Source organism: Macaca nemestrina, chromosome 5, assembly GCF_043159975.1.
Source record: "Macaca nemestrina isolate mMacNem1 chromosome 5, mMacNem.hap1, whole genome shotgun sequence".
Classification (NCBI taxonomy): domain Eukaryota; kingdom Metazoa; phylum Chordata; class Mammalia; order Primates; family Cercopithecidae; genus Macaca; species Macaca nemestrina.
The window spans coordinates 176,616,157-176,643,632 of NC_092129.1; the positions used below are offsets into that span (position 1 = coordinate 176,616,157).

General features: G+C 42.0%; 1 protein-coding gene across 2 annotated transcripts in view; it reads right to left on the reverse strand.

The window, feature by feature from the left end:
- Nucleotides 1-3,687: 3,687 nt before the first annotated feature.
- The window catches only part of DS (desmoplakin), a 45,724-nt gene continuing 21,935 nt past the window's right edge, over nucleotides 3,688-27,476 (reverse strand). The window contains exons 6-24 of one of the 2 annotated variants that reach the window (XM_011750839.3): nucleotides 27,239-27,289; nucleotides 25,499-25,660; nucleotides 24,543-24,647; nucleotides 23,237-23,332; nucleotides 22,780-22,905; nucleotides 22,101-22,253; nucleotides 21,350-21,504; nucleotides 20,118-20,244; nucleotides 19,121-19,322; nucleotides 18,637-18,863; nucleotides 16,290-16,456; nucleotides 15,748-15,886; nucleotides 15,061-15,254; nucleotides 14,092-14,254; nucleotides 13,506-13,589; nucleotides 12,656-12,763; nucleotides 12,010-12,108; nucleotides 9,019-11,313; nucleotides 3,688-7,624 (exon numbers count right to left, since the gene is read on the reverse strand). In XM_011750839.3, the coding sequence (XP_011749141.2) occupies nucleotides 4,388-7,624; nucleotides 9,019-11,313; nucleotides 12,010-12,108; nucleotides 12,656-12,763; nucleotides 13,506-13,589; nucleotides 14,092-14,254; nucleotides 15,061-15,254; nucleotides 15,748-15,886; nucleotides 16,290-16,456; nucleotides 18,637-18,863; nucleotides 19,121-19,322; nucleotides 20,118-20,244; nucleotides 21,350-21,504; nucleotides 22,101-22,253; nucleotides 22,780-22,905; nucleotides 23,237-23,332; nucleotides 24,543-24,647; nucleotides 25,499-25,660; nucleotides 27,239-27,289 (7,890 nt within the window). In that variant the 3' untranslated portion in view covers nucleotides 3,688-4,387. The remainder of the gene's footprint in view (nucleotides 7,625-9,018; nucleotides 11,314-12,009; nucleotides 12,109-12,655; nucleotides 12,764-13,505; nucleotides 13,590-14,091; nucleotides 14,255-15,060; nucleotides 15,255-15,747; nucleotides 15,887-16,289; nucleotides 16,457-18,636; nucleotides 18,864-19,120; nucleotides 19,323-20,117; nucleotides 20,245-21,349; nucleotides 21,505-22,100; nucleotides 22,254-22,779; nucleotides 22,906-23,236; nucleotides 23,333-24,542; nucleotides 24,648-25,498; nucleotides 25,661-27,238; nucleotides 27,290-27,476) is intronic. The other variant, XM_011750840.3, reaches the window with a different exon arrangement.

Consider the following 27,476-nt stretch of genomic DNA (forward strand, 5'->3'; position numbering starts at 1 on the left):
TTGTCTCTTTTAATCCAGATCAGCCTCCTTCACCCTCTTTTTAAAATTAAATAATTAAATGTTGTGATGAGCCTAGGCCAGTTGTCTTGTAGAATATCCCTCATTCTGGATTTGTCAGATTTTGTTTCCCTCGTGATTAGATTCAGATCGAGCACTTTAGCAAGAATACTACCTAAGAGGTGTTGCCAACTCACAGGGACACATAACTCAATTATATTAGTAATGCTAACTTTGATCACTTGGTAAAGATGGTGGCTACATCTCTTCATTCTAATAGTACATTTTCCCCCATTTTCCCCTTAGGAACTGGTAAGCAATCTGTAGATTATACCTTGAGGCCATATGAATACCCTGTTCCCCAACTGCTTTATACAGTCCTTCACTGACTCTGTTGTTACAATAGGAGTTATAAATGATTCTGTAATAGTATCATGCCTTCTGTGTTTGTTAACTGGCTTTCTTTCCACACCTCCATTTTAGTGTTTTCATCACTATGGGAATCAAGGTGTTTTTAAAGTTATTGATTTAAAGGGTTTTTTTTAATTCAATATAATATACTCCTTTAACATCGTAATTCTTGTTGATGCTCAAATTGTCCCAAATGTGGCCAGTGGAAGCCACATTAAGCCATCTGTGTCTTTGACGTATCCCTATTAGTCCTTGAATGCTTTCTTGCTTTGATAACACAAGCTTAACTTTGTATATTTCCTACCCAAGACCTGGAATTAGCCCTTGTAGTTTCCCCAAATGGTTTTAACTCCCAAAATCTAACCAATTTTATATTACTTTTTAAAATTTTTTCAAGTCCGAGTGTCAAACCTCGGTTTCCTTTTGCACTTTGTTTACACCTGTGAAGGAACTGTGGAGGAATTTTTTGGTGAACAATTATTTCTAAAGGTAAACAGCACAGTTCTCACTTTAAAAAAATGGTCATAACACTATAAATAGGCAGCACCATAAAATACAGAAGTGTCTAGAAGCTGGTAAGAGAGGGGAGTATGAAGTTAATGTATTCATACTCTGCCTATGGTATCCTTACCTTTTTTTTTTTGAGATGGAGTCTGGCTCTGTCACCCAGGATGGAATGCAGTGGCATACTCTCAGCTCACTGCAACCTCCACTTCCCAGGTTCAAGCAATTCTTCTGCCATAGCCTCATGAGTAGCTGGGACTACAGACACATGCCACCACGCCTGGCTAATTTTTGTATTTTTAGTAGAGACGGGGTTTCATCATATTGGCCAGGCTGGTCTTGAACTCCTGACCTTGTGATCCGCCTGCCTCGGCCTGCCAAAGTGCTGGGATTACAGACCTGAGCCACTGCGCCCAGCCCGGTATCCTTACTTTTTATTTGCATTTCCATAGTTAACCAGTTGGTCTGGAAAAATGTGAGACTATTTCTGATGTGACATGACTCCTGATAAAAAGTTCTAGTGTAGGCCGGGCGCGGTGGCTCAAGCCTGTAATCCCAGCACTTTGGGAGGCTGAGACGGGCGGATCACGAGGTCAGGAGATCGAGACCATCCTGGCTAACACAGTGAAACCCTGTCTCTACTAAAAATACAAAAAACTAGCCGGGCGAGGTGGCGGGCGCCTGTAGTCCCAGCTACTCGGGAGGCTGAGGCAGGAGAATGGCGTAAACCCGGGAGGCAGAGCTTGCAGTGAGCTGAGATCCGGCCACTGCACTCCAGCCCCAGCGGCAGAGCGAGACTCTGTCTCAACAAAAAAAAAAAAAAAAAAAAAAAAAAAGTTCTAGTGTATATTTCCCTGTTTGTATACGTGAATCAAATTAAAACTTAGCCCACATCAAACATGTCCTCTCTTCAGGATACAGCCCCATGTCATCTCAGCGCTTCATGACAACTTTGGCAGAAGCCTGGAGGGAGTAGGAAAGATTTGTCAGTTGACTCTACTCTCTAGTTACTGTTTCAGCCCGAGGAACTGCTCTACACTGACGCTGCTGACCTGTTTTGATTATCACTTTCCTGGAGTGGTGTCCAGACTCCTGGCCTCCGTTATGGATTGGATTGGGTCCCTCAAAAATGCATATGTTTAAGTACTAACCCACAGTGTGACTATATAAGGAGATAGGGCCCTAAGAGGTAATTAAGATTAAATGAGGTCATAGAGGACGGGGTACTCTAACCAGATAAGACTGATAGCCACCCATGAGCCAAGTCTCACTAGAAACCAACCCTGCCTGCACCTTGATCATGTACTTTTAGCTTCCAGAACTGTGAGAAAATAAACTTCCGTTTAAGCCACTCAGTCTGTGGCATCTTGTTATGGTAGGGTGAGGTGACTAATACAGTCTCCCAGCTCTAGCATAAAGGATTTCCTTCATTTTTCTCAATACAACATTTACCACATTTTTCTTCTTCCTTTTGGGTTATGAGGGCTATTTTTGCACCATGTATTTCTAGCACAGACTCCATGGCTTCTGGCACAATGCATGGCACACGAACTCAGTATTTAATGCATAAAATTAGTTTCAACTCCTGCAAATGGGGAAAGGGAGTAAGAGGAAGAAGAGGTGAGATAAGGAAGAGTGCTGTGGAGGAAAAATGGCCCATGCAATGAGAATGGAGCTAACTTTCACTCTAAGTACCAAAAGCCCCCAATAATTTATCTAATCTTAATGATGTTTTTTTGTTCCATACAATTAGCATGTTTTCCTATCTGTACTATAAAATTTGTATTAATATATACTGCTGACATTTGAAAGTTGTCCCACTGATTGCTTTATCTGTTTCTGTCCCTACCCACATTGCAAATGCTTTGTCAAGGGGCTTGTAAATTCTACTCAGGCCAGGCGCGGTGCTCATGCCTGTAATCCCAGCACTCTGGGAGGCTGAGGTGGGCGAATTACGAGGTCAGGAGATCGAGATCATCCTGGCTAACAGGGTGAGACCCTGTCTCTACTAAAAATATAAAAAATTAGCCAGGCATGGTAGCGGGTGCCTGTAGTCCCAGCTACTCGGGAGACTGAGGCAGAATGGCGTGAACCCGGGAGGCAGAGCTTGAGTGAGCTGAGATAGCGCCACTGCACTGCAGCCTGGGTGACAGAGCAAGACTCTGTCTCAAAAAAAAGTAAATTCTACTCAATCTTCATAGTAACTAAGCCAATACTAGACATGGTAGTGTTCGGTGAAGTCATGTTAATCTAATGACAAATGTGTGAATTTCAGTAGTTTCTCTTTGATCCAAAGGAACAGGCTTATATTTTCTTGTCTTTCAACAGAGAGCCAAGAACTCTTCAGAAATCATTTTCATGGGTTCCAGGACAAGTCTTTCCTCTTATGGGACAAACTGAAACACTATCTATTTTGAGGATACTCAAAAAGCATCTTAGCAACTTCATGTTTTTTCAATGCTATGATGGTGACTTTTGCCAATGCTACTTGGTACTCAATGTCCAGAATAAACTAGAACACGGTATTGACCTCCAGGCTGGCCTCTTTACATAGGCCTTCTTTCCAAGGACTCCATTGGGTACATGACAGGCATCTGAGAAGTACTGAAAGGACTAACTTCAAAAGACCATCTTCTAATAAAAATTCAGAACCAAATAGTTTTTTTAATGGTATTTCTTCACAGGTATTTAATAAATGTTTTTAGACCTATGATAAAAATATGCTCCTAAATGTTTACATATGCTTATAAACATATTAAATTAAAACACAAAAACTTCAAAAGTCTAAAAGTTTATTGCCAGAATAGCAAACTTCATAAAGACACCTTTTTAAAGTACATCGAAAATGACAAGCAAAATAAACAGAAAACTTTGACCAAAGAAAAGCAAAGATTGCTGCTGTCATGCACATACAGTCAAATTAACACCAAACCAAATAAGTACGTCAAAGACTATATCGGTTATACAATCCACACTCTAAAACTAAGGAGACTTATTCCAAAATGCTTGGTTTTGGGTTGGGGGTTTGAGAGGGGAGCTGGTACTGGGAGGGTAATTTTCTCCTAATAAAGAATATGGAAATATTTAGATGAGAAGCAGAATGACTAAAATATCAGTGATCCGTTTAATTTTTTTCTCCAAGCATAGAAAACTGTATTATAGGCTTCCAAAATTAAAGAATTGATCAAAAATCCAAACACAGAAGAGAAGAAACAAATCCTAAGTTCAATTTGTGTTACAACTGATTGGCACTTCAGACGCACTGCATCCAAGTGTACTACTTATTTAAGATGAGCTAAGGAGATAAAAGCCAGAACAGCCTTTACTATTTGATTTCAATCATGGCTATATTTTCTGTAAGCATAGAACGTCCTACCACTCTACTGCAATAACTGGGATTTTCTTTTTTATTATTTAATAAATTGACAATTCATATAAATGAAGCCAAGGTATAGCAACCACTCCCAACTGACTACTAGTGCCCAATAGAACTACTGCTAAATGAGTAGGAGTAAGAGTAGGAAGAATTCCCTGTGGCGTCAAAGCTTCCTCTCCGGGACCCACTGCGGGACCCGGAGCGAGATCCGGAGCGGGATCCAGAGCGGGAGCCGGAGCGGGAGCCCGGAGCCGAAGACATGTTGTAAGGGCTGGGTAAGCCCTTGGACGACACGGAGGCGGCTTCCAGAAGGCGCAGCCCAGTGATATCTTCTACCATGGAGCGATTTATGGCATCCTTATAGGATATTTTTAATTTGGTTTTGGGGCATGTCAGGATTTTGGCATAGCTGCTGGTGTCTTGCAGCCTCTGTGCGGCGCGGCCATCAATGAAACCCTTCCGGATGGCTTCTTCTGTGCTTATCCTCCCATGCACTTCCGGGTCAACAAGACCTCCCGTGAGGTACTGGAACTCCAGGAAGCGCTGGCCAGCCTCGTACGGGAGCCATTTTTCTTTCACTGCCTCTGCCGCCGACATCTTCTTCTTTCCCTTTACACCCTCAAAGCCTATGAAGGCTTTCTGAGCAGGCTTCAGCCTGGTGGCCATGTCTTGGTCAATCACACCCTGGGAGACTGCATCCTGAAGTGACAGCTTCTGGCCCGTGGTTGGGTGGATGATGCCGCCTGTGCAGGCCTGAGCCTCCAGAAGCCTCTGACCGGTGATGCTGTCGACGATGCCCCGCTCTATACCTTCTGTAATGGAGATTTTCTCCAGGTTTTCTGTGTCAAAGATGGCTGCAATGGGGCTCGATTCTTCCAGGGTGTCGGAAAAAGAGCTGCTCCTTATGGTTAAATTCCTGACGCTGGATATGGTGGAAATCTTACTTACTGAATCATGGCGGGTGCTGCTAAAAACATCATCGCTGACACCACTGCCCATGCTGCTGCTGGTGCCAACACCATTTTTCAAGGAGATCATGTCAGCAAATTGAGTGAGGCTGAGGCTGCCGGATCGGTACTGATCAAAGAACTTCCTGTCAACAAGGCCCTTGTCAATAGCATCTTGAATATCATACTGACTGCCTGTCTTTCTGTCTACCAGGACCACCCTGGTGGAGCCATCTGATCCCGTGATGGTTATTTCTTCCCATTCACATTCCTGCTCACACAGTTCTTTGAAGGTTTCATAATCAATTAGGCCCTTCTTGTAGGCCTCCTGAACAGACATTTCTTTATTGGTTTCTGGGTCAACTATGACCACTCTACGCTTCCTGAGGGTATTCTTTTGTGACGTCTGCACCTGTTTCTTCTTTTCTTTCAGAGGCAGAAGACAGAGCCCTGTATCCTCATCCTTAATGCATCTTTCTTTTAGTTGCAGATAGGTAAGATTTTCTTCAGTGTTGGGGTCAAAAAATCCTTTGGTATCATCACTTGGATCTGAGAGAATCTCACTGAGTTCCTCATTGAAATAGCCCCTCTTATATGCTATGTCAACTGGTAAACGATGGCTCTCCTTTGGGTCAATGATACCCCCGGTTGCAATCTGTGCTTCTAATAAGCGAATACCATGGCCCTTTTCGATGAGTTCCTTATTCATGGCTTGAAACAAAGAGATGATGTTTCCTGTTTCAGGATCATTATACCCAGTGACAGCTCGTTCCGCAGACAGGAGCTTCTCTTTGAACTCAATGCCCACCAGACCTCTCTTGTAGGCTTCCTCCACTGGTAACCTCAAGTTGCTAACAGGATCCACTATAAAGCCAGTAGCTGCTTGGGCTTCCAGTAACTCCAGAGCAGTACCGGGTCGGACTAAGCCAATTTTCATGGCCTCATAAATGCCAAGCTTCTGTTTTGTGGTCTCATTGTATATGCCTGCTATGCAGCTTGAACCCTGGAGGAAGTCCTTAATTCTCTCACCAACCTCGTCATAAGAAATCTGACCAGACTCCAGTTCATTGACAGTGGACGGTCTCAATATACCAGAATCTACTAGCTCAGTGACGGTCACAGGTTGTCTGATTCCTTGGAAGGACATGCTTCTCTTCTGTACTGAAAGCAAGAGCAGACCAGTATGTGGTTCGATTCTACACCGTTCCTTCAGCTGCACATAACTGACCTTCTTTTTGGTGATTGGATCCACAAAGTTTTTCTGACTATCTCGGGGATCATTCAGGGATCGATACAAATCTCTATCAATCAGCCCCCGGGCCAAGGCGACATCTTTTGGCAAAAAGACACTGTTCACAGGGTCTACTACACCCCCTGAAGCAATCTGGGCTTCCAGCAGGCGCATTCCAGTTTCTCTATCAATCAAATTTTTCTTGATGGCTTCCGAAACAGATACTGTCTTGCCTGAAAATGGATCGTCAAAACCAGTGATAGCTTTCTCTGCTGTATATATCTGCTGGCGGTCATCAAAGTCAATGAGGTCCCGAGCTATGGCACTGTCGACAGTCAGCTTCTCATTCCGATGGGGATCAATTATACCACCTGTAGCTGCCTGGGCCTCCAGAAGCATGACTGTGGATTCTGGGCTGATTAATTTCTTTCTCTTGGCCTCTACCAAAGAGTACTTTTCCTTAGGAGAAGCAGATGCTCCAGCGATAGATCCTGCACCCCGAAGGAATGGCTGGATTTCAGAAGCAACTTCTTCCACTGACTTCTTCCCCTTCAGTAGTTTGTCCAAGGTTGTTTTGTCGATGAGCTGACACTCATAGAGCTGCATTGCTGTCACCTTCTTCCTCAGCCCATCAAACACCAGCTTGGAGGTGTCAACGGTCCACTCACACTCAGTCTGGGTCTCCCGATGGGACCCATATGGGCGCTGTCTGAGTTTATCGATCTCCCTCTGATATCGGGAGCGTTCTGTTTCTAACTGTGACTGTGTCTCCCTGGTAGAATCCTCCAGCTTACGCCTGCACCTCTCTTCAATTCTCTTGATCTCTGCTTGGAGTCTTTCGATCTCACTCCTAAGACTGTTCTTCTCTCTCTCACTCTTTTCTCTTTCTGATTCTATCTTCCTAATAGCCTCCTCCTTGCGGGAATATTGAGTCTTCCACTGATTCAGGTCATTCTGAATTTGCTGTTTCTCACACTCCAGGCGCTGTTTCACCCTGGTTTCTGCCTCTAGAGTTGCTTTTGCACGATTCAGCTCATCCTCCAGCCTCTGCAGCCTTGCCTTGTCTTGCTCCAGGACTTTGATTTTCACCAGAAGGCTCTCTCTTTCCTGCACCACCTGAGTGCACTGATTCTTTGATTCCTGAATCCTATTAGATGCCTAGAATTGAAAAAGAAAGAAATGGGAAAAAAATAATGTTTCGAATCATATCATATTACTATCACAACTTCTATTCTTGTATCTATCTTAAAAAAAAAAAAAAGCCTTGCTTATTTTTTCTTTCTACATTTTCCCTAGGTACACTGTAAGCTTGCTATTTTACAAATTTGTGGGAAAAATTCTGCAGATATATGTTGCCACTTTGATAAATGGCCTCATAGTTACTATTTTTTTCTATAGAAGGAACTATAAGTTGTAGACCTGTCTTACTCTTAACAATAATTATGCTTGAAAAATGTGGGGAGTTTTGTTCCAGGTTATCATACCGCTATACCTACATCTCACCTGTTACAGCTAGACGAACATACTTAATGAAGCAATACAAATATATGAAGGTATCTATTATAGATAAATATATAAATATATATTATATAATTTTATAATTTTATATATAATATATAATACATACATATATACACACACACATACACACACCAACCCAGCCATACACAATATTTGTCTGTAGAAGTTAAATGTATTAGAAGTTAAAGAAGTTATTTTTAAATTAAGGGTTAGGAGAAGAAAAGCCAAACAAAAGGAAACACACTAAGGCCATGATCAAAAGCGAACACCAAATAATCCATGCAAAAAAATCATCTAAACAGGCAAAAGAAAAAGTGCTTTAAAAATTGCATAGGGAGGCCGGGCGCGGTGGCTCAAGCCTGTAATCCCAGCACTTTGGGAGGCCGAGACGGGCGGATCACGAGTTCGGGAGATCGAGACCATCCTGGCTAACACGGTGAAACCCCGTCTCTACTAAAATACAAAAAAAATTAGCCGGGCGAGGTGGCGGGCGCCTGTACTCCCAGCTACTCGGGAGGCTGAGGCAGGAGAATGGCGTGAACCCGGGAGGCGGGGCTTGCAGTGCGCTGAGATCCGGCCACTGCACTCCAGCCTGGGCAACAGAGCTAGACTCCGTCTCAAAAAAAAAAAAAAAAAAAATTGCATAGGGAAACACTTTAGTATGACTTCTATTTAAGAAAATTTTCATTACAAATGTGTGCCATAGCTCACTAAATAAGAGCTAACTTCTAAGAAGCAGAATGGAACATTTGGAGGAAGTTATACATGTATTAGTGTTCTTAAAAGCAGGGCCAAACACAGGCTACCCAGAGATCAGCATTTGATGCAATGAAAGAACAGCAGGGCACACAGCATTGAAATTATTTTAAAGCAGTTATCTGGATTATGACAGGAAGTAGTAGAGAAATAAAAAGAAAAATTAGATTTTCTATAAGCATCTATTTAAGCAGCAAGAGCACAGTTCAGATTAGATAATAATGTGATGAATAATTGGAGAAACAGTGAAGCTGTGATCAAATATTTGTGAATACCTCTAAAGCCTGCTTTTGGAATTTCTCAATTTCCTGTCTCAAATTTTCCCTCTCTCTCTGTAAATCATTAATCAGCCCCTGCAGTTCCAGGGTCCGGTTGTTGCTGATCTGCAGCTGGTTCCTTAGTTCCGAGATGGTTGCATTTTTATCACTGTCCGCTTCGCTTCGTCCCCTCCTCAGGTCATCGTACTCCAGCCTCAAGTTCCGCAGTTCTTCTTCCAACATCAAGTGCTCCTTGGTCAGGTTCTCTGTGAGAGACTGCAGCCTCTCAATTTCTATTTTGCTTTCATTTAAGCTTCTGCTTTTATCTTCTATCGCCTTCTGGAAATGCTCATTCCTCAAGTGAGCTTGTTTGACACTGTCCTGTTCCTGGAGTAACTGCCGCCTCAGGGCCTCGACCTCACAGGAGAGCCTCCTCAGCTCTTCCTGGGTCCTCTGCTTTTCCCTCAGGTGGCCATCCAGCACGTCCCTCTGCTGCCGGAGGTCATCCTCGCTCCTCTTCTTAACAATGGACGCCTGCTCCAGCTGCTGGGTCAGGTTGGTGATTTTGATGGCTTGCTCCTTCAGCGACCTCCTCATGCCTTCCAGCTCTTCCTCCAGCTTCTTCCTCTTGCAGGAGTCTTCTGACGCCGTCCTCTTCAGCCGATTCAGCTCCTCTTCCACCTTCTGCTTCTGCAACTGCAGGTCTTTCACAGAGCTCTGGAACCGCGTGATGTCCTGGTCCTTCACAGTCCTCTCCTGGGAAACCCTTTCATAGTCGATTCTCAGGCGTGTCAGTTCTTGCTCCTGAACCTTCAGTTTGTTTATTGACTCTGTTGCACTACTGTTTGCTTTCTGCAGGTCATACTGGACCCTTTGTAATCTCGCGTTTTCATCTTCCAGGCATTTCCGCTCATTTGTTTCTTTGTCGATCAGTTGTTTTAACCTTTCTATCTCCTTGTTTTTATCCTGGATGGTTTTGGCAGCATCATCAAGAGATTGCTTGTATCTTACACTCTCCTCTGTTCGCATCTGAGTGACTTGTCTCAGCTCAACCTCCAGCTGCTGTTTCCTCTGAGACACCTCAGAGCCAGTGGCCTTTTGCTGTTGGACATCTTCTTCCACCCTCCTGAGATTCTCTGTGGTCTTGGTTAGAGTGTTCTTCAGCCTCTTTATTTCTTCAGATAAGCTCCTGTTTTCACGGGTGAGATTGTCTATCTGAGCCCGGTAGCCACTGGTATCCTCTTCCTTCTGCATGGTGAGCTGGTGGATGGTGGTCTTGGTGATGTTGATCTCGGTCTCGAACTGATTTTTTAAGCTAATGATCTCCTCATCGTAATTGTTTCTTACCTTACTCAGTTCATTTTCATATTCCCAGCGGCGCTTGGCCTCCTCCTGAAACTCAGCTTTGAGTCTCTCGATCTCCTTATTTTTGTCCTGAATGGTCTTGGCAGCCTCCTCCAGGGACTGCTTGTGCCGGGCATTGTCCTCAGAGCGCTGCTGCATGACCTGCTTCAGCTCTATCTCCAGATGCTGCTTCTTCTGCATTATCTCAGAGCCACAGGCCTTTTGCTGAAGGGCATTTTCTTCAGCTCGCCTTCGCTGCTCAGTGGCCTGCAAGATGCTGTCATTGAGCCTGACAATTTCATCCTTCAGATCTCGATTTTCCCTTGAGAGTCTATCAAGCTGGTTTCTAAGATTTTTGGAATCATCCTCTTTTTGCATGGATATCTCCTTGATGGTGGTCTTCGTAATGTTAATCTCTGTTTCATACTTGTTCCTTAAATTACTCATCTCCTCATTATAGTGGTTTCTTACCTTTGCCAGCTCATTTTCATATTCTCTCTTCCGGGCGCCTTCGTCCTGCAGAAGAACCCTCAGCCTTTCGATCTCGTACTCCTTCTCCTTGATGGCTTTCTCAGACTCTAACTTCTGCCAACCAAGGTTCTCCTTTTCACATTGCCTTGCTTTCTGCAGTTGGTCATAGTCATTCTTCTGTTGGTCAAATCTGTCTTCCACAGATTTTCTTCTTCTCTTTTCATCTTCAATCTCATAAGTCAGTCGGGTGATCTTCTCATTGAGTTCTTTTATTTGGCCGTAGCACTTGTCTAGATTTTGCTTAGCCGACTTCCCGTCCAGCTCGGCCTGTCTCTTCAGCTCCTCCAGGCTCGCAAGCTTCGTTTTGAACTGGGAACACTCTGCCTGGTATTTCTGCAGGTTCTGGTCCAGGAATTTGTTCTTATTACAGTTTTCCGAGTTGGCATCTCGGGCCAGTCTGAGCTCTTCTTCCAAAACTTCGATCTTGGTATTTTTCAGCTGTGGAAGTGAAATCAGAAATTATGTCAAAAGAAAAACACCTCACATTCCAAGAAAGAAGCAGTACTTTTCCCCTCCCAGACCAATGTGCATTCTCATTTCTCTTTATACACGTGGACACACATGTAAAGAGTGACTAGGCAAAAATTCAAGAAATCTGGATTCTCATCATAATTCTTCCACCAGCTGCTCATATGATCTTAGCAAATGATATATTACCTTTGAGTCTGAGCTACCTCATCTGTAAAATGAGGTAATTTCTTTCAAGATCAAAAGCTTATGATTTCATAAATTATGTTCCCTTTATTTCCAGTTTACACTAAAGTAAGTTTACATATAAACTCAATTTAAGTATCATAAATGAGGAATAAAGAGATCACTCAATATAAAAAATTCAAATATACCTAGTCCAAGATGTTATCCTTAATACAAAGAAATAAAGCAAATTCCTTGACCAAACATTAAATAAAATGACTTGTTTAGCAAAGTTGTTGCAATATTATGAATATTACTTAAGTTCATTTTGGAGCATGGAAATAACCCCAGACTTACAAACAAGCAGTATTATATTAAACCTTTAGAGGAAATACAGTTTTACCAGGATGTGTCCAAATCCACGTTATAATGTGGAAGTAATAATAAGGTTCTATTCTATTTTCTTTGTTGATGCTCCAAGGAAAGATAGTAGTAAATTACCTTCAGATCTTCCAGACTCTTCAGCATCTCACTTAAGAACCTGTAATAGTCTCCAGATCTTGTAAGTAGTTCAATGTACCGAGCATGAACATCTGCCGCCTTGGAGAAAAGGAAGGAAAGAAAGAAAAAGATATTGCATTAAAAAAAAAAAAAAAGTCCTATGTAATTTGACCAATTTTGTTTTCTAAAATAGTGAGATTATGAAGAGTGAATTCTCTTTTTTAGTGTGTTCATTCCAAAATCAGCAAAAGAAAGTACAGCAAAACAAAGGGCCAAAAATGCATCCCATTCTCATCTCTCCAGGCTGTTTCCCCTAAACCATCTGACAGGCGATAGTCTCTGACATGTTTGAGAAGAGGCTGTCTTTTGGAAATTTCTATATTTTCCACTTTTTAGAAGTCTCTCTCATCAAACCCACAAATTTAAGCCCAGTTTCTACAAAGACTCTAAATAACTGATCATTTCTGAAAATGTGTCATACATCAATGACTCACACCGGAGGGCGCATAACCTGCTATTAAACCTCTTAAAGTGGATACCCTATAACGGGATGAAATCAGCGATGGTAAGGAAGACAGGCAGGAGACCGGGAAAAGGGAAGAAGAAGGAGGGGCAGGTTTTAAGAGATACGCGATGACATATATACCTCTTGCAGAATCACCCCAGAAGGGGACTGTATCATGGTCCTCTTGATAGGTATGTTCAGCAGAGTTTCCAGTCCGGAGGTATATGAGGCCAGCTGCAGCTCATAATCCTTCAGCATAATGAAGTTTAAGAAAAGTGTTCTTCATGGACTTAAAAAGCATCACTAACAGCTACAGTTCCACAGTTTCAAATCATTGGACTGCATGTCTAATTGCCAACCCCAAAGACAATGCACCACTAGTGGCCAAGCAGCTAATACTACATTACAAAACCGGCCGGGAGTGGTGGCTCACACCTGTAATCCCAGCACTTCGGGAGACCGAGGCAGGCAGATCCCCTGAGATCGGGAGTTCAAGACCAGCCTGACCAACACGGAGAAACCCTGTCTCTACTAAAAATACAAAATTAGCTGGGCATGGTGGTGCGTGCCTGTAATCCCAATTACTCAGGAAGCTGAGGCAGGAGAATCACTTGAACCCAGGAGGCAGAAGTTGCAGTCAGTTGAGATCACACCACTGCACTCCAGCCTGGGCAATAAGAGCGAAACTCCATCAAAACAAACAAACAAAAAACCATTACTAAACCAAGCAGTAGATCTTTGTATGCTAAATGAAGAATGCAGCACCTACCACCAGTCGAAGAATAGAAACCAGCCATTCAAATGGATACTACCAATGTAGAATGAATTGAAGCTAACAGATTTTTAATTTTTATGGTTTGTTCAGAAAAGAATATATACAGACCATAATTACTATCCTCAAGAAGTGTATACTCTTCACAACAAATCAGCAAGTTATGCAGTTAATAATAATCTTGGTGAAACACCAACATTCTTTATGAAACCAACATACCTTAATTGAATTTGCACAAAGTTCAGCAATTTTTTGTACTTCCTCTGATTTGTCTCGTTTGCCAGATATTTCATTGTGCAAGTTCTATACAAAAAGTAAAATATTTACCAGTGTTAATGCATACAAGTATTTTTAAATAAATGTGATTTCACTCTTTTACCACTGTTATGTGTACCTTTTTTTTCAGCTTATTACTACATATACTTGTCTCATATTCTTATAGTTAGAGCTTAGGAGATGAGCATTTTTTCCATTCCAAAAAGAGAAGCAAGCTCTTTAACTTACTATCTGTAAGAGTTTATTTTCTGTTCAGCCTGTTTTCTGGGCCTATCCCTTCAATTTATAAAGATAATTTATGATAACATGAAGAGAACAATATTACATTATTTCTATGTTCATAATTGCATTTCCTTATAGACATCTCAGTTGCTTTTCCTCTGGGCATTCTTTAAGCCTTCACAAAACGGATTAATAATATTAAATATTCATCATTTCAAACCTAGGCTCTGATGCAAAAGCCAGAGGAGAAGACGAATTACACCCAATTAATCTCAAAACAGCTATGGAACAAAAAGTTGGCCTATACCTTCTGCTCATTCAAAAACCGCATGACTGTGTTGGAATCTCCAAATTTCATGGATTCTAAGGAATCCTGACGGCGTTTAGCATCATAGAGCCACTTGCAGAAGGCCTGATAGTTATCACGATAATTCCTCAATTGCTTGATTTGTTTCTCCAAGTCCCATAATCTGGGGGGAAATAGATACAATAAAATGATTATCTTATTAGTTCCTAAAATATGTAACAGAGAGTCACCCAGAAATTCACTTGGTATAGACCCAAGAAAACTGATCATATTCCCACACAAAAACTTATACATGAATGTTCATAGCAGCACTTTTTATCCCAGCCAAAAACTGGAAAAAACTCAGGTATCAACTGATGAAAGGATCCACAAAATGTGGTACTGCCAAACAATGGAGTATTATTCAATTGTAAAAACACATTAAAAAAATAGAAAATGACATACTGAAACATGCTACAACACAGATGAACTTTGAAAGCATGATACTAAGTGAAAGAAGCCAGTCACAATGGACTACATATTGTATGATTCCAGTTATATAAAATTTCCAGAATAGGCAAATTCATACTCCAGAGATTTTTTTAAACTCTTATTTGCAGAAAGGCCTTTTTTTTTTGGTCTAAGATTTCATTTTCATAAACTTTTGAAGAATGCTAACTCAAAGCAGCTACTCCTTCCAAGAGTCATAACAAGAGTTTATAGGGCACAAAAGAGCTGGCTAAAGGGCTTCTGCTGTTTCTCTAAGACCCTGGATGGCACCTGGCCTGTACAGGGTTGGCTATTGCGATGCATTCTCCTTCCATTTCTAACAAAGCTGCATACAAGCAGTCCATGAAAACAGCATCTGTTATGCCTAACTTACACAAAAAACAAAACCTGTTTTCTACAATGGCTCCCCTCAAGTGACATTATCTTGTGAACAACCAAAAGAGGAGAAGATGGGGAAGGATGGGAAGGAGGCTGGCACACCTGAAGTCGATCTGTTTGTCTATCCTTTGCCAGCGGTCTGTCAGCTGTGTGACTTTTTCACTGAACTTGCCCAGGTCCAGGTCATAAAGCGGATACTGCTGTGAAGTCTGAGAGTGGATCTGCTGGGCTTTCTGTAGTTCTGTCTTCATGGTGGCCAACAACGACTTCTTCAAGTTCAAGTCATTTTTTATTTTCTGCAAGATGAAAAAAAAAAGATTGCAAATTAATCCCTTCTCCCATTGTATGCTACACCACCAGTCACCAAATCGGGGGGAAAAGTTTACAAAACACTTTAGAATATTCATAATTTAAAGTGTTAACAGTCAATCCAGGAAAATATATTTACTGAATTGCATTTCCCAGTATTTGTTCCAATAATCTAGTTCCTTGTGCTATCCTGTTACAATTATAATGTATATGAAGTTTCTAAGAAGTCCCACAGAAAAGAAACCAGTTTAACTCAGCATTCCCCAAAATAATCCCATCACGACTTACTTTCTCATATAGTTCCTGCTAACACAGTCTGGAAAACAGAGTTATACAGATGACAACTGATGTCAACCTGTGTGGCCACAGGAACCCAATAATCCTCAAAACTCATGAAAACCTAGTGAAGCTTTATAATTGGGAGCTCAGTTCTGAATTAGTTCCTGTAAATTGGGCCACGGTTATAAGCTTTCAAGTTACCTTCAGTCCACAGCGGTAAGCTTCCACTTTATCCAGGTCCAGACAGACAGTTTCCTCCTCAGTGAGCCTGGCTTCATAAACCTTTAACATGTCTTCTGTTTGGAGAATAGCCTGGAGCAGTGCCCTTACTGTGCATAAGCTGGAAAGGACAAAAGAAGCAGATAAAGTTGCCAGTGACAGAATTAGTCTGTGAAGATTTGGCTCTCACAGCTAGTAATGAAAGAGAACAATGTCAAAGCAGATAAAATTTTATTTTGTCTTTTTTTTGTATCTATTGTGATTCAGACCAACGTTTTGTATTCACTGAAGAATTCTCAAGTTCTCCTTAGAGCATAACTTAGTTCTAAGATAACATTATAGTTCAGAATAGTGGAATTAACATGTGAGGCTAGCGGAATTAACATGCTCTCCAAACCACCGAAGGATGTAAGTAAATCTCTAGTAACAGAGAAACTGTAAGGCAAGCATCTAAAGCAAATGAAGTCTGACAAAAAGAAAGCTTGAGAAAAGGAAAATATGAGATTAGTAATAGCTGAGTTTACCTATTTAAGTAGCCATCTGTAACACCATTGATATTTTCCAGTTTCTGAAATAGTCCAAATACTTCATTCTGTAAATAGCAGTACTTTTCAGAACCTCTGAAGTTGGCAAGCATATCTTTAAGCTGGTTGAGAACCTCAGCAATTGCTTGTGAATCATTCTGCACACTCTGTCAAAAATGAAGGAAAGCTCTTTTGATTTAGCTGTCTGATTCTTTTTATTACTGTATATATTTAAGGTGTACAATATGCTGTTTTAATACACATAGACACAGTGAAATGATTACATCAGGTAAGTGAGTTAACATATCAGTCACTTTCCATGGTTATCTTTTTTTGTATGTGTGGTAAGAGCACCTAATATCTACTCTCTTAGAAAAATTTCAATATACAACACACTACAAGATTACTACCTGTAGTCTTCCTGCTGAATTTAGATCTCTAGATTTATTTATTCCACACAAATGCAAGTTTGTATCCTTTACATCTGCCCATTTCCTCCTCCCTCCCCACCCCTGGTAACCACCATCCTACTCTCTGTTTCTATGCATTCAACTTTTTTCTTAGAATTTACACATAAGTTAAATCATGCAGTATTTGTGTCTGGTGTATTTCACTTAGCATAATGTCCTCCACGTTCATCCATGCTTTTGAAAATGGCAGGATCTCTATTTTTTTTTTTTTTTTGAGACAGGGTCTCGCTCTGTCTCCCAGGCTGGAATGCAATGGCGCGATCTTGGCTCACTGCAACCTCTGCCTCCTGGGTTCAAGCAATTCTCCTGCCTCAGCCTCCTGAGTAGCTGTGATTACAGGTGCACGCCACCACACCCGGCTAATTTTTGTACGTTTTAGTAGAGATGGGGTTTCACCATGTTAGTCATGCTGGTCTTGAACTTCTGACCTCGTGATCCACCCACCTGGGCCTCCCAAAGTGCTGGGATTACAGGTGTGAGCCACCACACCTGGCCCCAGGATCTCTTTCTTTTTTAAAGGTAAATAGTACTCCACTGTGTGTGTAGAGTCATGTGTCCAATAATGATGTTTTGGTCAATGATGAACTGCATACACAATGGTGGTCCCATAAGATACACACACACACATATATACATACACACATACATATAAACACATACACACACACACACACATTTTTTTTAAACAGAAGGGTCTTGCTCTGTTGCCCAGACTGGAGTATAGTGGTACAATCACAGCTCCCTACAGCCTCTAACTCCTGAGCTCAAGCAAGTAGCTGGGATTATAGGCATGTGCCACTGCATCCAGCCCCCATAAGATTACAATACTATATTTTTATTGTATCTTTTTGACATTTAGATATATTTAGATACACAAATACTTACCATTGTGTCACAATTGCCTACAGTATTTAGTACAGTAACATGCCCTACAGGTTTGTAGCATAGGTGTATAGTGGGCTATACCTTCTAGGTTTGTGTAAGTATGCTCTATGATGCCTGCATGACCAAATCGCCTAACCATGCATTGCTTAGAATGTACCCCTGTCACTAAGCAACACAACTGCATACCGCAGTGTCGGCATACTGATCCCACAGAGGTTAGTACTCTGCATTGGAGTTGTGTGATTCTGATGACCGTTTTTGCCCTTAAAAAGTCCACTAAAAGTAAAGGATTCAAGAAAGAGAGAGGAGTTGACCTTCTATTTCTTTCTTGAGTATGGCCTCATTAGCACTGTAAATGTGGTCCTCTTACTTAGAATATCTGTATTTTGGCCTTCCAGTGCCGTGTGCCCAGGCTTGGTTGAGGAGAAAACTCACTGAGTTAGGAGCTGACACACGTGGGCCGTAGTCACACTCTGTCTATGGCTTTGAGATTGTATCTCACCAACCAAATCTCTTCATGTCAGTGTCATGTCTACAAATAAAGATCATTCCCCCTGTCTAACCCATATTATAGGTTGTTCATGTCAGTGTCATGTCTACAGATAAAGATCATTCCCCCTGTCTAACCCATATCATAGGTTGTTCTCTGCAAGAAGCCAATTTAATGCTTGTGAAAACTTTTGAGATGGACTGTAGCCTGATTCAACAACCCAAAAACTGTGAAAACTTTTGAGATGGGCCGTGAAATGCTTGTGAAAACTTTTGAGATGAACTGTAGCCTGATCAGCAACACACAAACGAACAGTTTAACCCCCCGCCTGATAACCGTCTACAAATTTGGAAACATAAGACATAAGGAAATCCTGCCAGAAGCCTGTTTTCTTGAAAATTAATATTTTTGCCTAAAAACATTTAAACTAGGATTTTTTTTATTCATTTGCAGGTAAATAAAAATATACAGGGAAATCAGGCAAATACTAGCAGACACCTACCTTAAGCTCATTAATTTTCACTGTGATGTGGTGTGAAGACCCCTGGTCTGCTAGAGGGAGGTTTTTGAGAGTCATCCTGCCCTCGCAGTGCTCTATCTGCCTGCGAATCTTCTGCAGCTCCATCAGCATCCATGTTTCTTGCTTGTCATTTTCTCTGTTGGTTTCAATTACTTTATTATGATTGACATCTTGGCAGGTTCCATGATGAGTGATTTCAGTTTTGGTCACTGTAAAAAGAAGTTAGGGCCACAAAAATCAGAGAATACCTAACTATCAAGGTGCTAGGCCTCAAAAAACATCCACACTACCTAAAAGTATACCTTCTTCCTTTGAATTTCAGAATCAATTCTGAAAATTTAGTGCTTGAAGAACACTGGCTATATAGCATTCAGAGAAATGGTTCTGAAACTAGTTTTATGCAAACTCCTTTCTTTTTAAAATGGTATGGATGGTTGATACAAAGAGAAAGATGTCCCAAGCTGACCTGTCTGGTGCTGGGGGTGGCCAGGGAGCTGAATGACCAGGGTCTGGTAATGCTTCTGGGCATCGGTGAACTGAGACTGTATTTTCCGTTTGTCATCATCTCCAAACATCTCCGAGCCTTGGCTATTTCTGATGAACTCTTGGTAATGTAACTCAAGGTCAGCTATCGTCTTCGTGTAATCTTCCTGCCGCATTGTTTTCAGCTGAAAGGAAACAGGCCGAAGTGATCTGGGATTTATGGCTGCCCCACAGTGCAATCAAGAAGAGGTGGCCAAAAAATGCCACCTGCTAGATAGGACTCAAAGCAACACTCATCACAGGCTCATGAAGATATAAAAGGTCTTTTAGGGCTTAGACATTGCTCCCAAGAACCACAGGAATGGGCTGCTAATTTATTTTTTCTTTTTGCGAAATATTATGCAGAAGCCCTAAATGTAAAGCAGAGCCCAGCAAAGCTGCTCCAACTAAAATGAGAAAAAGGGCTCAGGGGACCCCAAAAGGTATTTTCTGTGCCCCTCTCCTCACTTCCATCCTTGTCACTCCTAAAGGATCTCCCTCCCCTGCTAGGACTCTTCAGACCACAATCTGAAAACAACTGATTTAGAGTAACTAACACTTAGGGTGCTCTTCCAAGAATTCCATCCCACCTTTTACTTCTGTGATACCCAGTTAATCCTTTATGACCTAACTTTCCATTACATCAAAGGAGCATAGGGTCCAGAATCTTACAGGAGTGCATGGCTTTTCCACAGGCACTTCGGGCTTGCTTGTCAGGCCACCTGAATTAGTATTACCTCTTTCTCTCATAATCAGCCATATGCTAATCCCTCCCGTTCTCTATTGGACAGACTAGAATCTCTAAGGAGGGCTGAGCTGACTTGCTTGATGAGACACAAAAGCACTGCTACACAGCAAGAAGGTCGAACTGTTGGACACAGGCACTGCGGAGGGCAGCGCGGCCCTACCTCCAGGCAGCTTAAGTGGCCCTGAGGACATACCTTGGCGATCGTCATGGCCCTGATCTTCTCTATGTCAATCATGCAGTAGTGCCAGGACACCAGGCTCTTCATGTTGATGTAGAGTTGGTTCCACAGAGCCAAGATGGCTTCGTAGTACTGCTCAATCCTAACAGGCACAAAGGGAAAACATGCTAGAGCCAGGCTTTCACACTTCATCCCAAATGGGAAACTTGGACATGCTCACACCACTGCACAAAAACCTACGACAGTCACTCATAAAGTAACAGGTGGAGGTATAACTTTGAAAACAGTTCATGGATTTGGATTCTTCTACTCCCCAAAAGTACATTCTGAATTATCTACATTATTGGCTGACATATATACTGCAACTTTTTGTTGTTGTCTTGTTTTTCGGCAACTTTGTGATTGACAGAGGTCTAAGGCAGGATGGTAGGTGCATTAGATGCCAATGACCCAAAGCTTGGTCATGAGCGCACAGCAGCTCACTACACTACTCTCCCTATTCTGTGTGTGGTTGAAGATTTCCATACTAAATGGTTTAAAGGAATCTGCCATGGACAATCTGTTAAATGAATGTTCTTCCTACAGTGAGTGAATGTTGATATTAAAGGCATATTATATTTGTGACTACATGTAAAACAATTGATTTTCTAAGAAGAAAAGGAGAACCTTAAAATGATGTCTTTGAAGTACATGACAAGTATTATTCACTCTGAACCCCCTGCAGTCAGACATTCCTTTTTTTTTTTGTTTTTTGGAGACGGAGTTTTGCTCTTCTTGCCCGGGCTGGAGTGCAATGGCACGATCTTAGCTCACCACAACCTCCAACTCCCGGGTTCAAGTGATTCTCCTGCCTCAACCTCCCGAGTAGCTGGGATTACAGGCATGTGCCACCACACCCAGCTAATATTGTATTTTTAGTAGAGACGGGGTTTCTCCATGTTGGTCAGACTGGTCGCAAACTCCTGACCTCAGGTGATCCACCTGCCATGGTCTCCCAAAGTGCTGGGATTACAAGCATGAGCCACCACGCCCAGCCAGACATTCCCTTTTATCCTTCAATAACTATTGTCTCTTCAACAATTTGCAAGACAAAGTGAAGGTGACCTTCACAAGGTTCCTTTTTTTTTAAAAGATGGTTATTATAACAAGGCAGCGTGTGTCCAAGCTTCAGATGTAAGCACCTGCCCTCTTCCTCCACCCTCACGTTCATGCACGCATGCATGGCTTTGGGAACCTGGATGACTTACTTGCCAGAGAGGTCCACGGCCAGTGGGTTCGGAGGAGGGATGATCAGCCCCACGGAGGGAACGAGCATGTCAACACCTCCCGGGCCCGTCACGTACCACTTGCTGCGCTCATTGTTGTCCTTCAGGATACACTCATCCCCCTTATGCACGATTTTCTGTAAGGCAAGCAGCCCCGGGGTTTGTCTTTATTCATAAGTATGTGTTTTTATTGTTTTTCTCAAAGATAGAAACAGAGATGAACACATGTAAATTATTAAAGCTTTTACCTTACTTGTTCCCCTCAAATGAAACTGATCATCATACAACTCAACAATACTGACGCTTTAAATGATATATGTGAGCCTAAAAGGTATACATGAAGTAAGCTACACTTTATTTACTTGGTCTCACTATGTCACCCATAGTGAGTGACATTTACTTTATATGCAACATAAAAGTATCATTTCTCATTTCTTTTATCAGAAATTTAAAGATGAGAGTGATCACAGACAAGTTTTACATACTAGAAGAAAAGTATTAAGCCTTATGAATTTTTAAAAGTTCTAAAATTAACTATTGTCCTTATTATTGACAACTACCATATGATTCACAACAGAGCTGCTGCTTTTGTTCCATAGCTGCTGCTTTCATAGATCAAAGACATTGACTATGGTGATTTTTGAACTCTAGATTAAGTGTTGCTTTCTTGATGGACAAAAATTTGCATGTAAAGACAGGGAAAACTTTTGTATCATTCTAAATGAGTACATACCTGGTCTTGTTTGTAGTCACAGAGAGCCCTGAGAATAATGGGTTTATTGCTTCTGTAGTCTGGGTTACGAGGCTTCAGCTGTACAATCTTCTTAGACTTGTTTACCAAGTTCTGCACCTGACGCTTGTATTCAAGGATTTTCTCTCGTTCTTTCTGCAATTGTGAAAAAGATCATACTTTAACATAGGAACCCTGTGAGTTTAAGAGGAGATTTTCAAACTGCATTAATGTAGCTACACGACACACTATCACTGCAGTTGCATTCACTGTAAAAAGTCACAAATTCGTCAGCAGGAAACAGGAGAACCTTTCATGATAACACTCTCCAGAAGCTACACAGGCAGGAATTAAGTGGGCAGGGAAGAACATCCTTGTGTGAAACGGCTATGTTGATAAAATTTGAAGTATGCTTTCCCAAAGGAATTGTCATGTGAAGTAATGTTCTCTCTGTTCTTATTTTCAACAAATTGCCCAGACTGAAGCAAAAGTAACTGTCAAGAGTAGTTGGGCATGTAAAGAAGTTCATTTTGAGAAAAGCCACCGGAAGCTGAAGAAGGCGCTGGCTTGGCTCTGGGCGTGAGTTGTACAATAATACTAATCAGAGCCAGCTGCATCCAAGGCATGTGTTTTAGCTCCCTGACCAGGCACAGCTGGGGAGGTTCTGGGTCTGAGACGATACCTCCAGCTCCTTGATCTGTTCCAGCAGGTGCTGCAGGGGCATGTTCTTGTCGCAGGGGTACTTCTTCCTGATGGAGTCCTGAAGCCCCTTCAGGTATGCTTCCGTCGACTGGGCCTCTTCAAAAAACTGTGAAGGATCAGAGTGATCAGTGAATGAACAGCAACTCAAAGAGCAATTTCATCTCGTAGTTCTGTTTCAAGGACTGTTATCCCTAAGCCTCTCTTTGACAGGTGGCTACAGGAAAAAATTCGTGCAGAAAGTATTTAGGTATGTGACAGCGGGAAACTATCTGTGGGACTGATGGCAAGGTTACCAATCTATGCTCCTCTGCACTCAAAACCAATGAAGAGGATTTATGCAACATTTTCAAGATTATTTTCAGTGCTTTATAAAACACACTCAAAAGATTAGGTATTAAGACCTAAATAGTAATGAAATTATTCCTAAATATAAAAACCTGAAAGTAGGCAGCATTTTCTTTCAGATGAACATCAATGCACTTGGTGATCTGAAGAATCCAGCTCCACTGCGTCTGCAGAGTGTCCATATAGGCCTGAAACAAGAAAATGTCAGCTGTCTTAGCCTAGCTCAGTTGTACAGATGCGTACGCACCAAGAGATAGGTGAGCTTGCATGAAAGCTAGTAAGCCGTTTTTATCCCATTCTAAGTCGAGCAGATATTTTTCTAAAAGTTGGAAAGAGAATTTCTCACCATATAACTCTTGGTAAGGTCAAAACTGGATTTTACAATCAGCTTTCACAAATAGACACCATGAGGAGTCTTAGTCAAAATATGTATCACCCGAATAGCAGAGATACTGACCAATCAGAACCATCACTGGGGCTAGCACCAGAGTGGCGTCCCTTTGCCACACCAAGCCCTGTTCCTGGAGGGTTGCTGAATCATGGGGAGGTTCAAGACATCCAAGCAAAGGGCTTAGGGGGCTCAAGACAGTGATTCTTACCAACTGATATGAAAGTTTCTCGTTTATTTATTTATTTATTTATTTATTTATTTATTTTTGAGACGGAGTCTCGCTCTGTCACCCAGGCTGGAGTGCAGTGGCGCGATCTCGGCTCACTTCACTGCAAGCTCCACCTCCCGGGTTCACACCATTCTCCTGCCTCAGCCTCCAGAGTAGCTGGGACTACAGGCGCCCGCCACCGCGCCCAGCTAATTTTTTGTATTTTTAGTAGAGACGGGGTTTCATCGTGTTAGCGAGGATGGTCTTGATCTCCTGACCTCGTGATCCGCCCGCCTCGGCCTCCCAAAGTGCTGGGATTACAGGCGTGAGCCACCGTGCCCAGCCAGGAAGTTTCTGGTTTTTTTAACAAGCAGTAAGGCCATACCAGTGCTACCAGCTAATATCAGCCTTGAGCATGGCCCACAGATGGCAGTCTAGGGCAGTGGTCAGCAAACTATAGCTCAAGGGCCACATCTGGCCCACTTCCTGTGTTTTTAAATAAAGTTTTATTGGAATACAACCACATTCCTTTACACAGTGTCTATGTCTCCTTCTGCAATTTAATAGCAGAGTTAAGTAATTGTAACAGAGATCAAATGGCCTGAAAGGCTAAAATACTGATTGTCTGTTCCTTTCCTGAAAGAGTTTGCCAACTCCTGGCGTAGGGAATTGATCCCAGAATAAAAAATAAAGTTGGCATGGCTTTAAGTCTTATAAGAATTACTCATTTGGATAGTCTTACTTTATGAAAAGTTTCCTTTTTGTTTCCTAACAAAAATATAAACCTCATGAAGCCTACCTCAATTTTGTCTGAAGCTGGATGCTGATTGAGGACAAGTTGGTCACTTTCTTGTTTCAGCTTATTGAGCTCTTTTTCTTTAACTTCCAGTTGACTCATGCGTATCTGTGAATGAAGAAATAAGAAATCCTTTGGAGCAAGTCATCATTAAACTTCCATCACTCCCATAGCACTTTTTAAAAGTGAAATACAAAACTGCATTTTGGAAAGGAACAATGCCAAAGAATCATGCTGTTTTCCCCAAGAATCACAGCATTTTTAAGGCTGAAAAGGATGTTTGCTCCAGGTGAGGATGTGGCTGAGGCTTACTCAAAATGACACAGGAGGAAAGAAGAGCTACAACCATCCTGAGGTTTTCTAATCCCAGGCTTCCACCCACCCTCCTGCAGTGCCACACACACCCTGGGTTATCTGAATGTACCAGTTCTTACCCTCTCTAAACAAACTATGTTCTTCCGGCATATTAAACAATGTATTGCCCCTCTTTTTCTTTTTAACATTAAGTTCAGGGATACATGTGCAGGCTTGTTACACAGGTAAACTTGTATCATAGGGATTTGTTGTACAGTTTATTTCATCACCCACGGATTAAGCCTAGTACCCATTAGTGATCTCTCCTGATCCTCTCCCTCCTTCCACCTCCACCCTCTGCCCTCCGAAAGGCCCCAGTGTGTGTTGTTCCCCTCGATGTATCCATGTGTTCTCATCATTTAGTTCCCACTCTTAAGTGAGAACATGTGGAACTTGGTTTTCTGTTCCTGCATAAGTTTGCTAAGGATAATGGCCTCCACATGGAGAAGTTTTCAGGAAGGAAGCGTTTTTCATGACCATTTCAAAGAAAGTTGAATTGCAAGGGGCTGATTAAACTATTCATAGGCCATTCATTCCCCGAGCTCCCAGCTCTTCGAGGCAACAGGCTCAAGGCAAGCGTCTACAGCCACGTGGGGCGAACTTACGGAGAAGGCCTCCTGTTTCTGAGCGATGTTGGTGTTCTTGTCGCTCCAGTCGTACAGCAGCTCCTCCTCCTCGCAGTCATTGATCCACATGATCTCCCGGGACGTGGCCTGGATGATGTTCTGCAGCTGTCGCAGGTGATCCATCCTCTCAAAGGACGCTTTCTACACAGGAAGTTCAAAGGCAGCATTAAAATAACAATACGTGGATGACTGGTGTTCTCTACAGGTTTATAGATTAACCCTGTAGTCCCTTTTACAAAAAAAAAAAAAAAATCACACGGATAGGAAAAAATGTTAACCTTGTGCATTCACTGACCACCTGGTATGGGAAAAGACCTATCCAAACTTGCAGTGAATAAGAAGGCAGCAACTCTTTTTTTTTTTTTTTGAGACAGAGTGTCACTCTGTCGCCCAGGCTGGAGTGCAGTGGCGCGATCTCGGCTCACTGCAACCTCCGCCTCCCAGGTTTAAGCGATTCTCCTGCCTCATCTTCCTGAGTAGCTGGGATTACAGACATGCACCACCACGTCCCGCTAATTTTTGTATTTTTAGTAGAGACGGCGTCTCACCAGTTGGCCAGGCTGGTCTCGAGCTCCCAACCTCAGATGATCCTCCTGCCTCGGCCTCCCAAAGTGCTGGAATTATGGGCGTCAGCCACCAAGTCTGGCCTTAAATTTTTTTATTCTTCTACATAAGGTCTTTTTTTGGTATTTTTTACTGATATAGTTGTACATATTTTGGGGTACACATGATACCTGGACACATGCATACAATGTATAATGATCAAATCAGGATAACTGGGATATCCATCACCTCTAACATTTATCTTTTCTGTGTGTTGGGAACATTACAAATATTTTCTTCCAGCTATTTTGAAATATACAATAAATTATCATTAACTATAATATCCCTATTGTACTATCAACTATTAGAACTTATTCCTTCTATCTAACTGTATTTTTGTACCCACCAATAATTAGTTTTGGACTATAAGGGGGAAAATGGACTCAGAGAAATCAAGCTTTTCCTACCTTCTCCCCAAAAATTCAAAGTGCTATAACTCACACCCCAGCCCAATAGGAAAATCACTGTGTCACCACCAGTGATGTTATTTAAAATTATCATTGCCAACAAGGAAACATTAAAAAGTAAAGATTCAGTGACACAAATAGGCAGAAGAATGGAAATCTCTCCTCTTACGAATCAAGTAACTGCTATGACAGAGTCTGTCATAAAATTGTGGTGATGATCTGGTAGACCTCTATCTTGAGAAAAATAACTTTTATTTTTGCTTAGACTTCATAAAAAAGACTGCAATTCACAAGTGGCAACGTTTTCTTGCTTCAACTGCAAGTATTTAACAAGTGCCATTTATGTGACACAACTTGAAAACAGAACAGCAGTAGGGACTGTCTCCTGAAAACAACTTTTAGGCCAGGTGCGGTGGCTCACGCCTGTAATCCCAGCACTTTGGGAGGCCGAGGCGGGCGGATCACTTGAGGTCAGGAGTTTGAGACCACCTAGGCTAACACGGTGAACCTGGTGAAACCCTGTCTCTACTTAAAAGAAAAAAAGAAAAAACAACTTTTAAAATTCACTTCTAAAGGAAACTCAGCAGCAGCAACAACATTAGCATCGATGAACAGGCGCCTCCCCGCCAGGATGTGCTTGGTAGTTCTCGAACTGAATTGAATTGGAAACAACTGAAAGTCTGTGCACTTGAGAAATAAATCAGCTTACCAGCAGGTTTTCATACTCCTCCTCCAACTGGTAGATGGCAGATTTCTCACGCTAGAACACAACAAAAAGCAGGCAGATATAAATCCCCTCGTGGACTGTATAGAAAAGATTGGTCCTTCTCAACCTCCTTTTCATCAGATACTGGCCTCAGATCCCTCCGTACAAAGAAAGAAGTACTTGCTCTATGAAATATTTCACCCATGGGGACTTTTTCCTAGGCGGTTGGAAAGCAAACCCT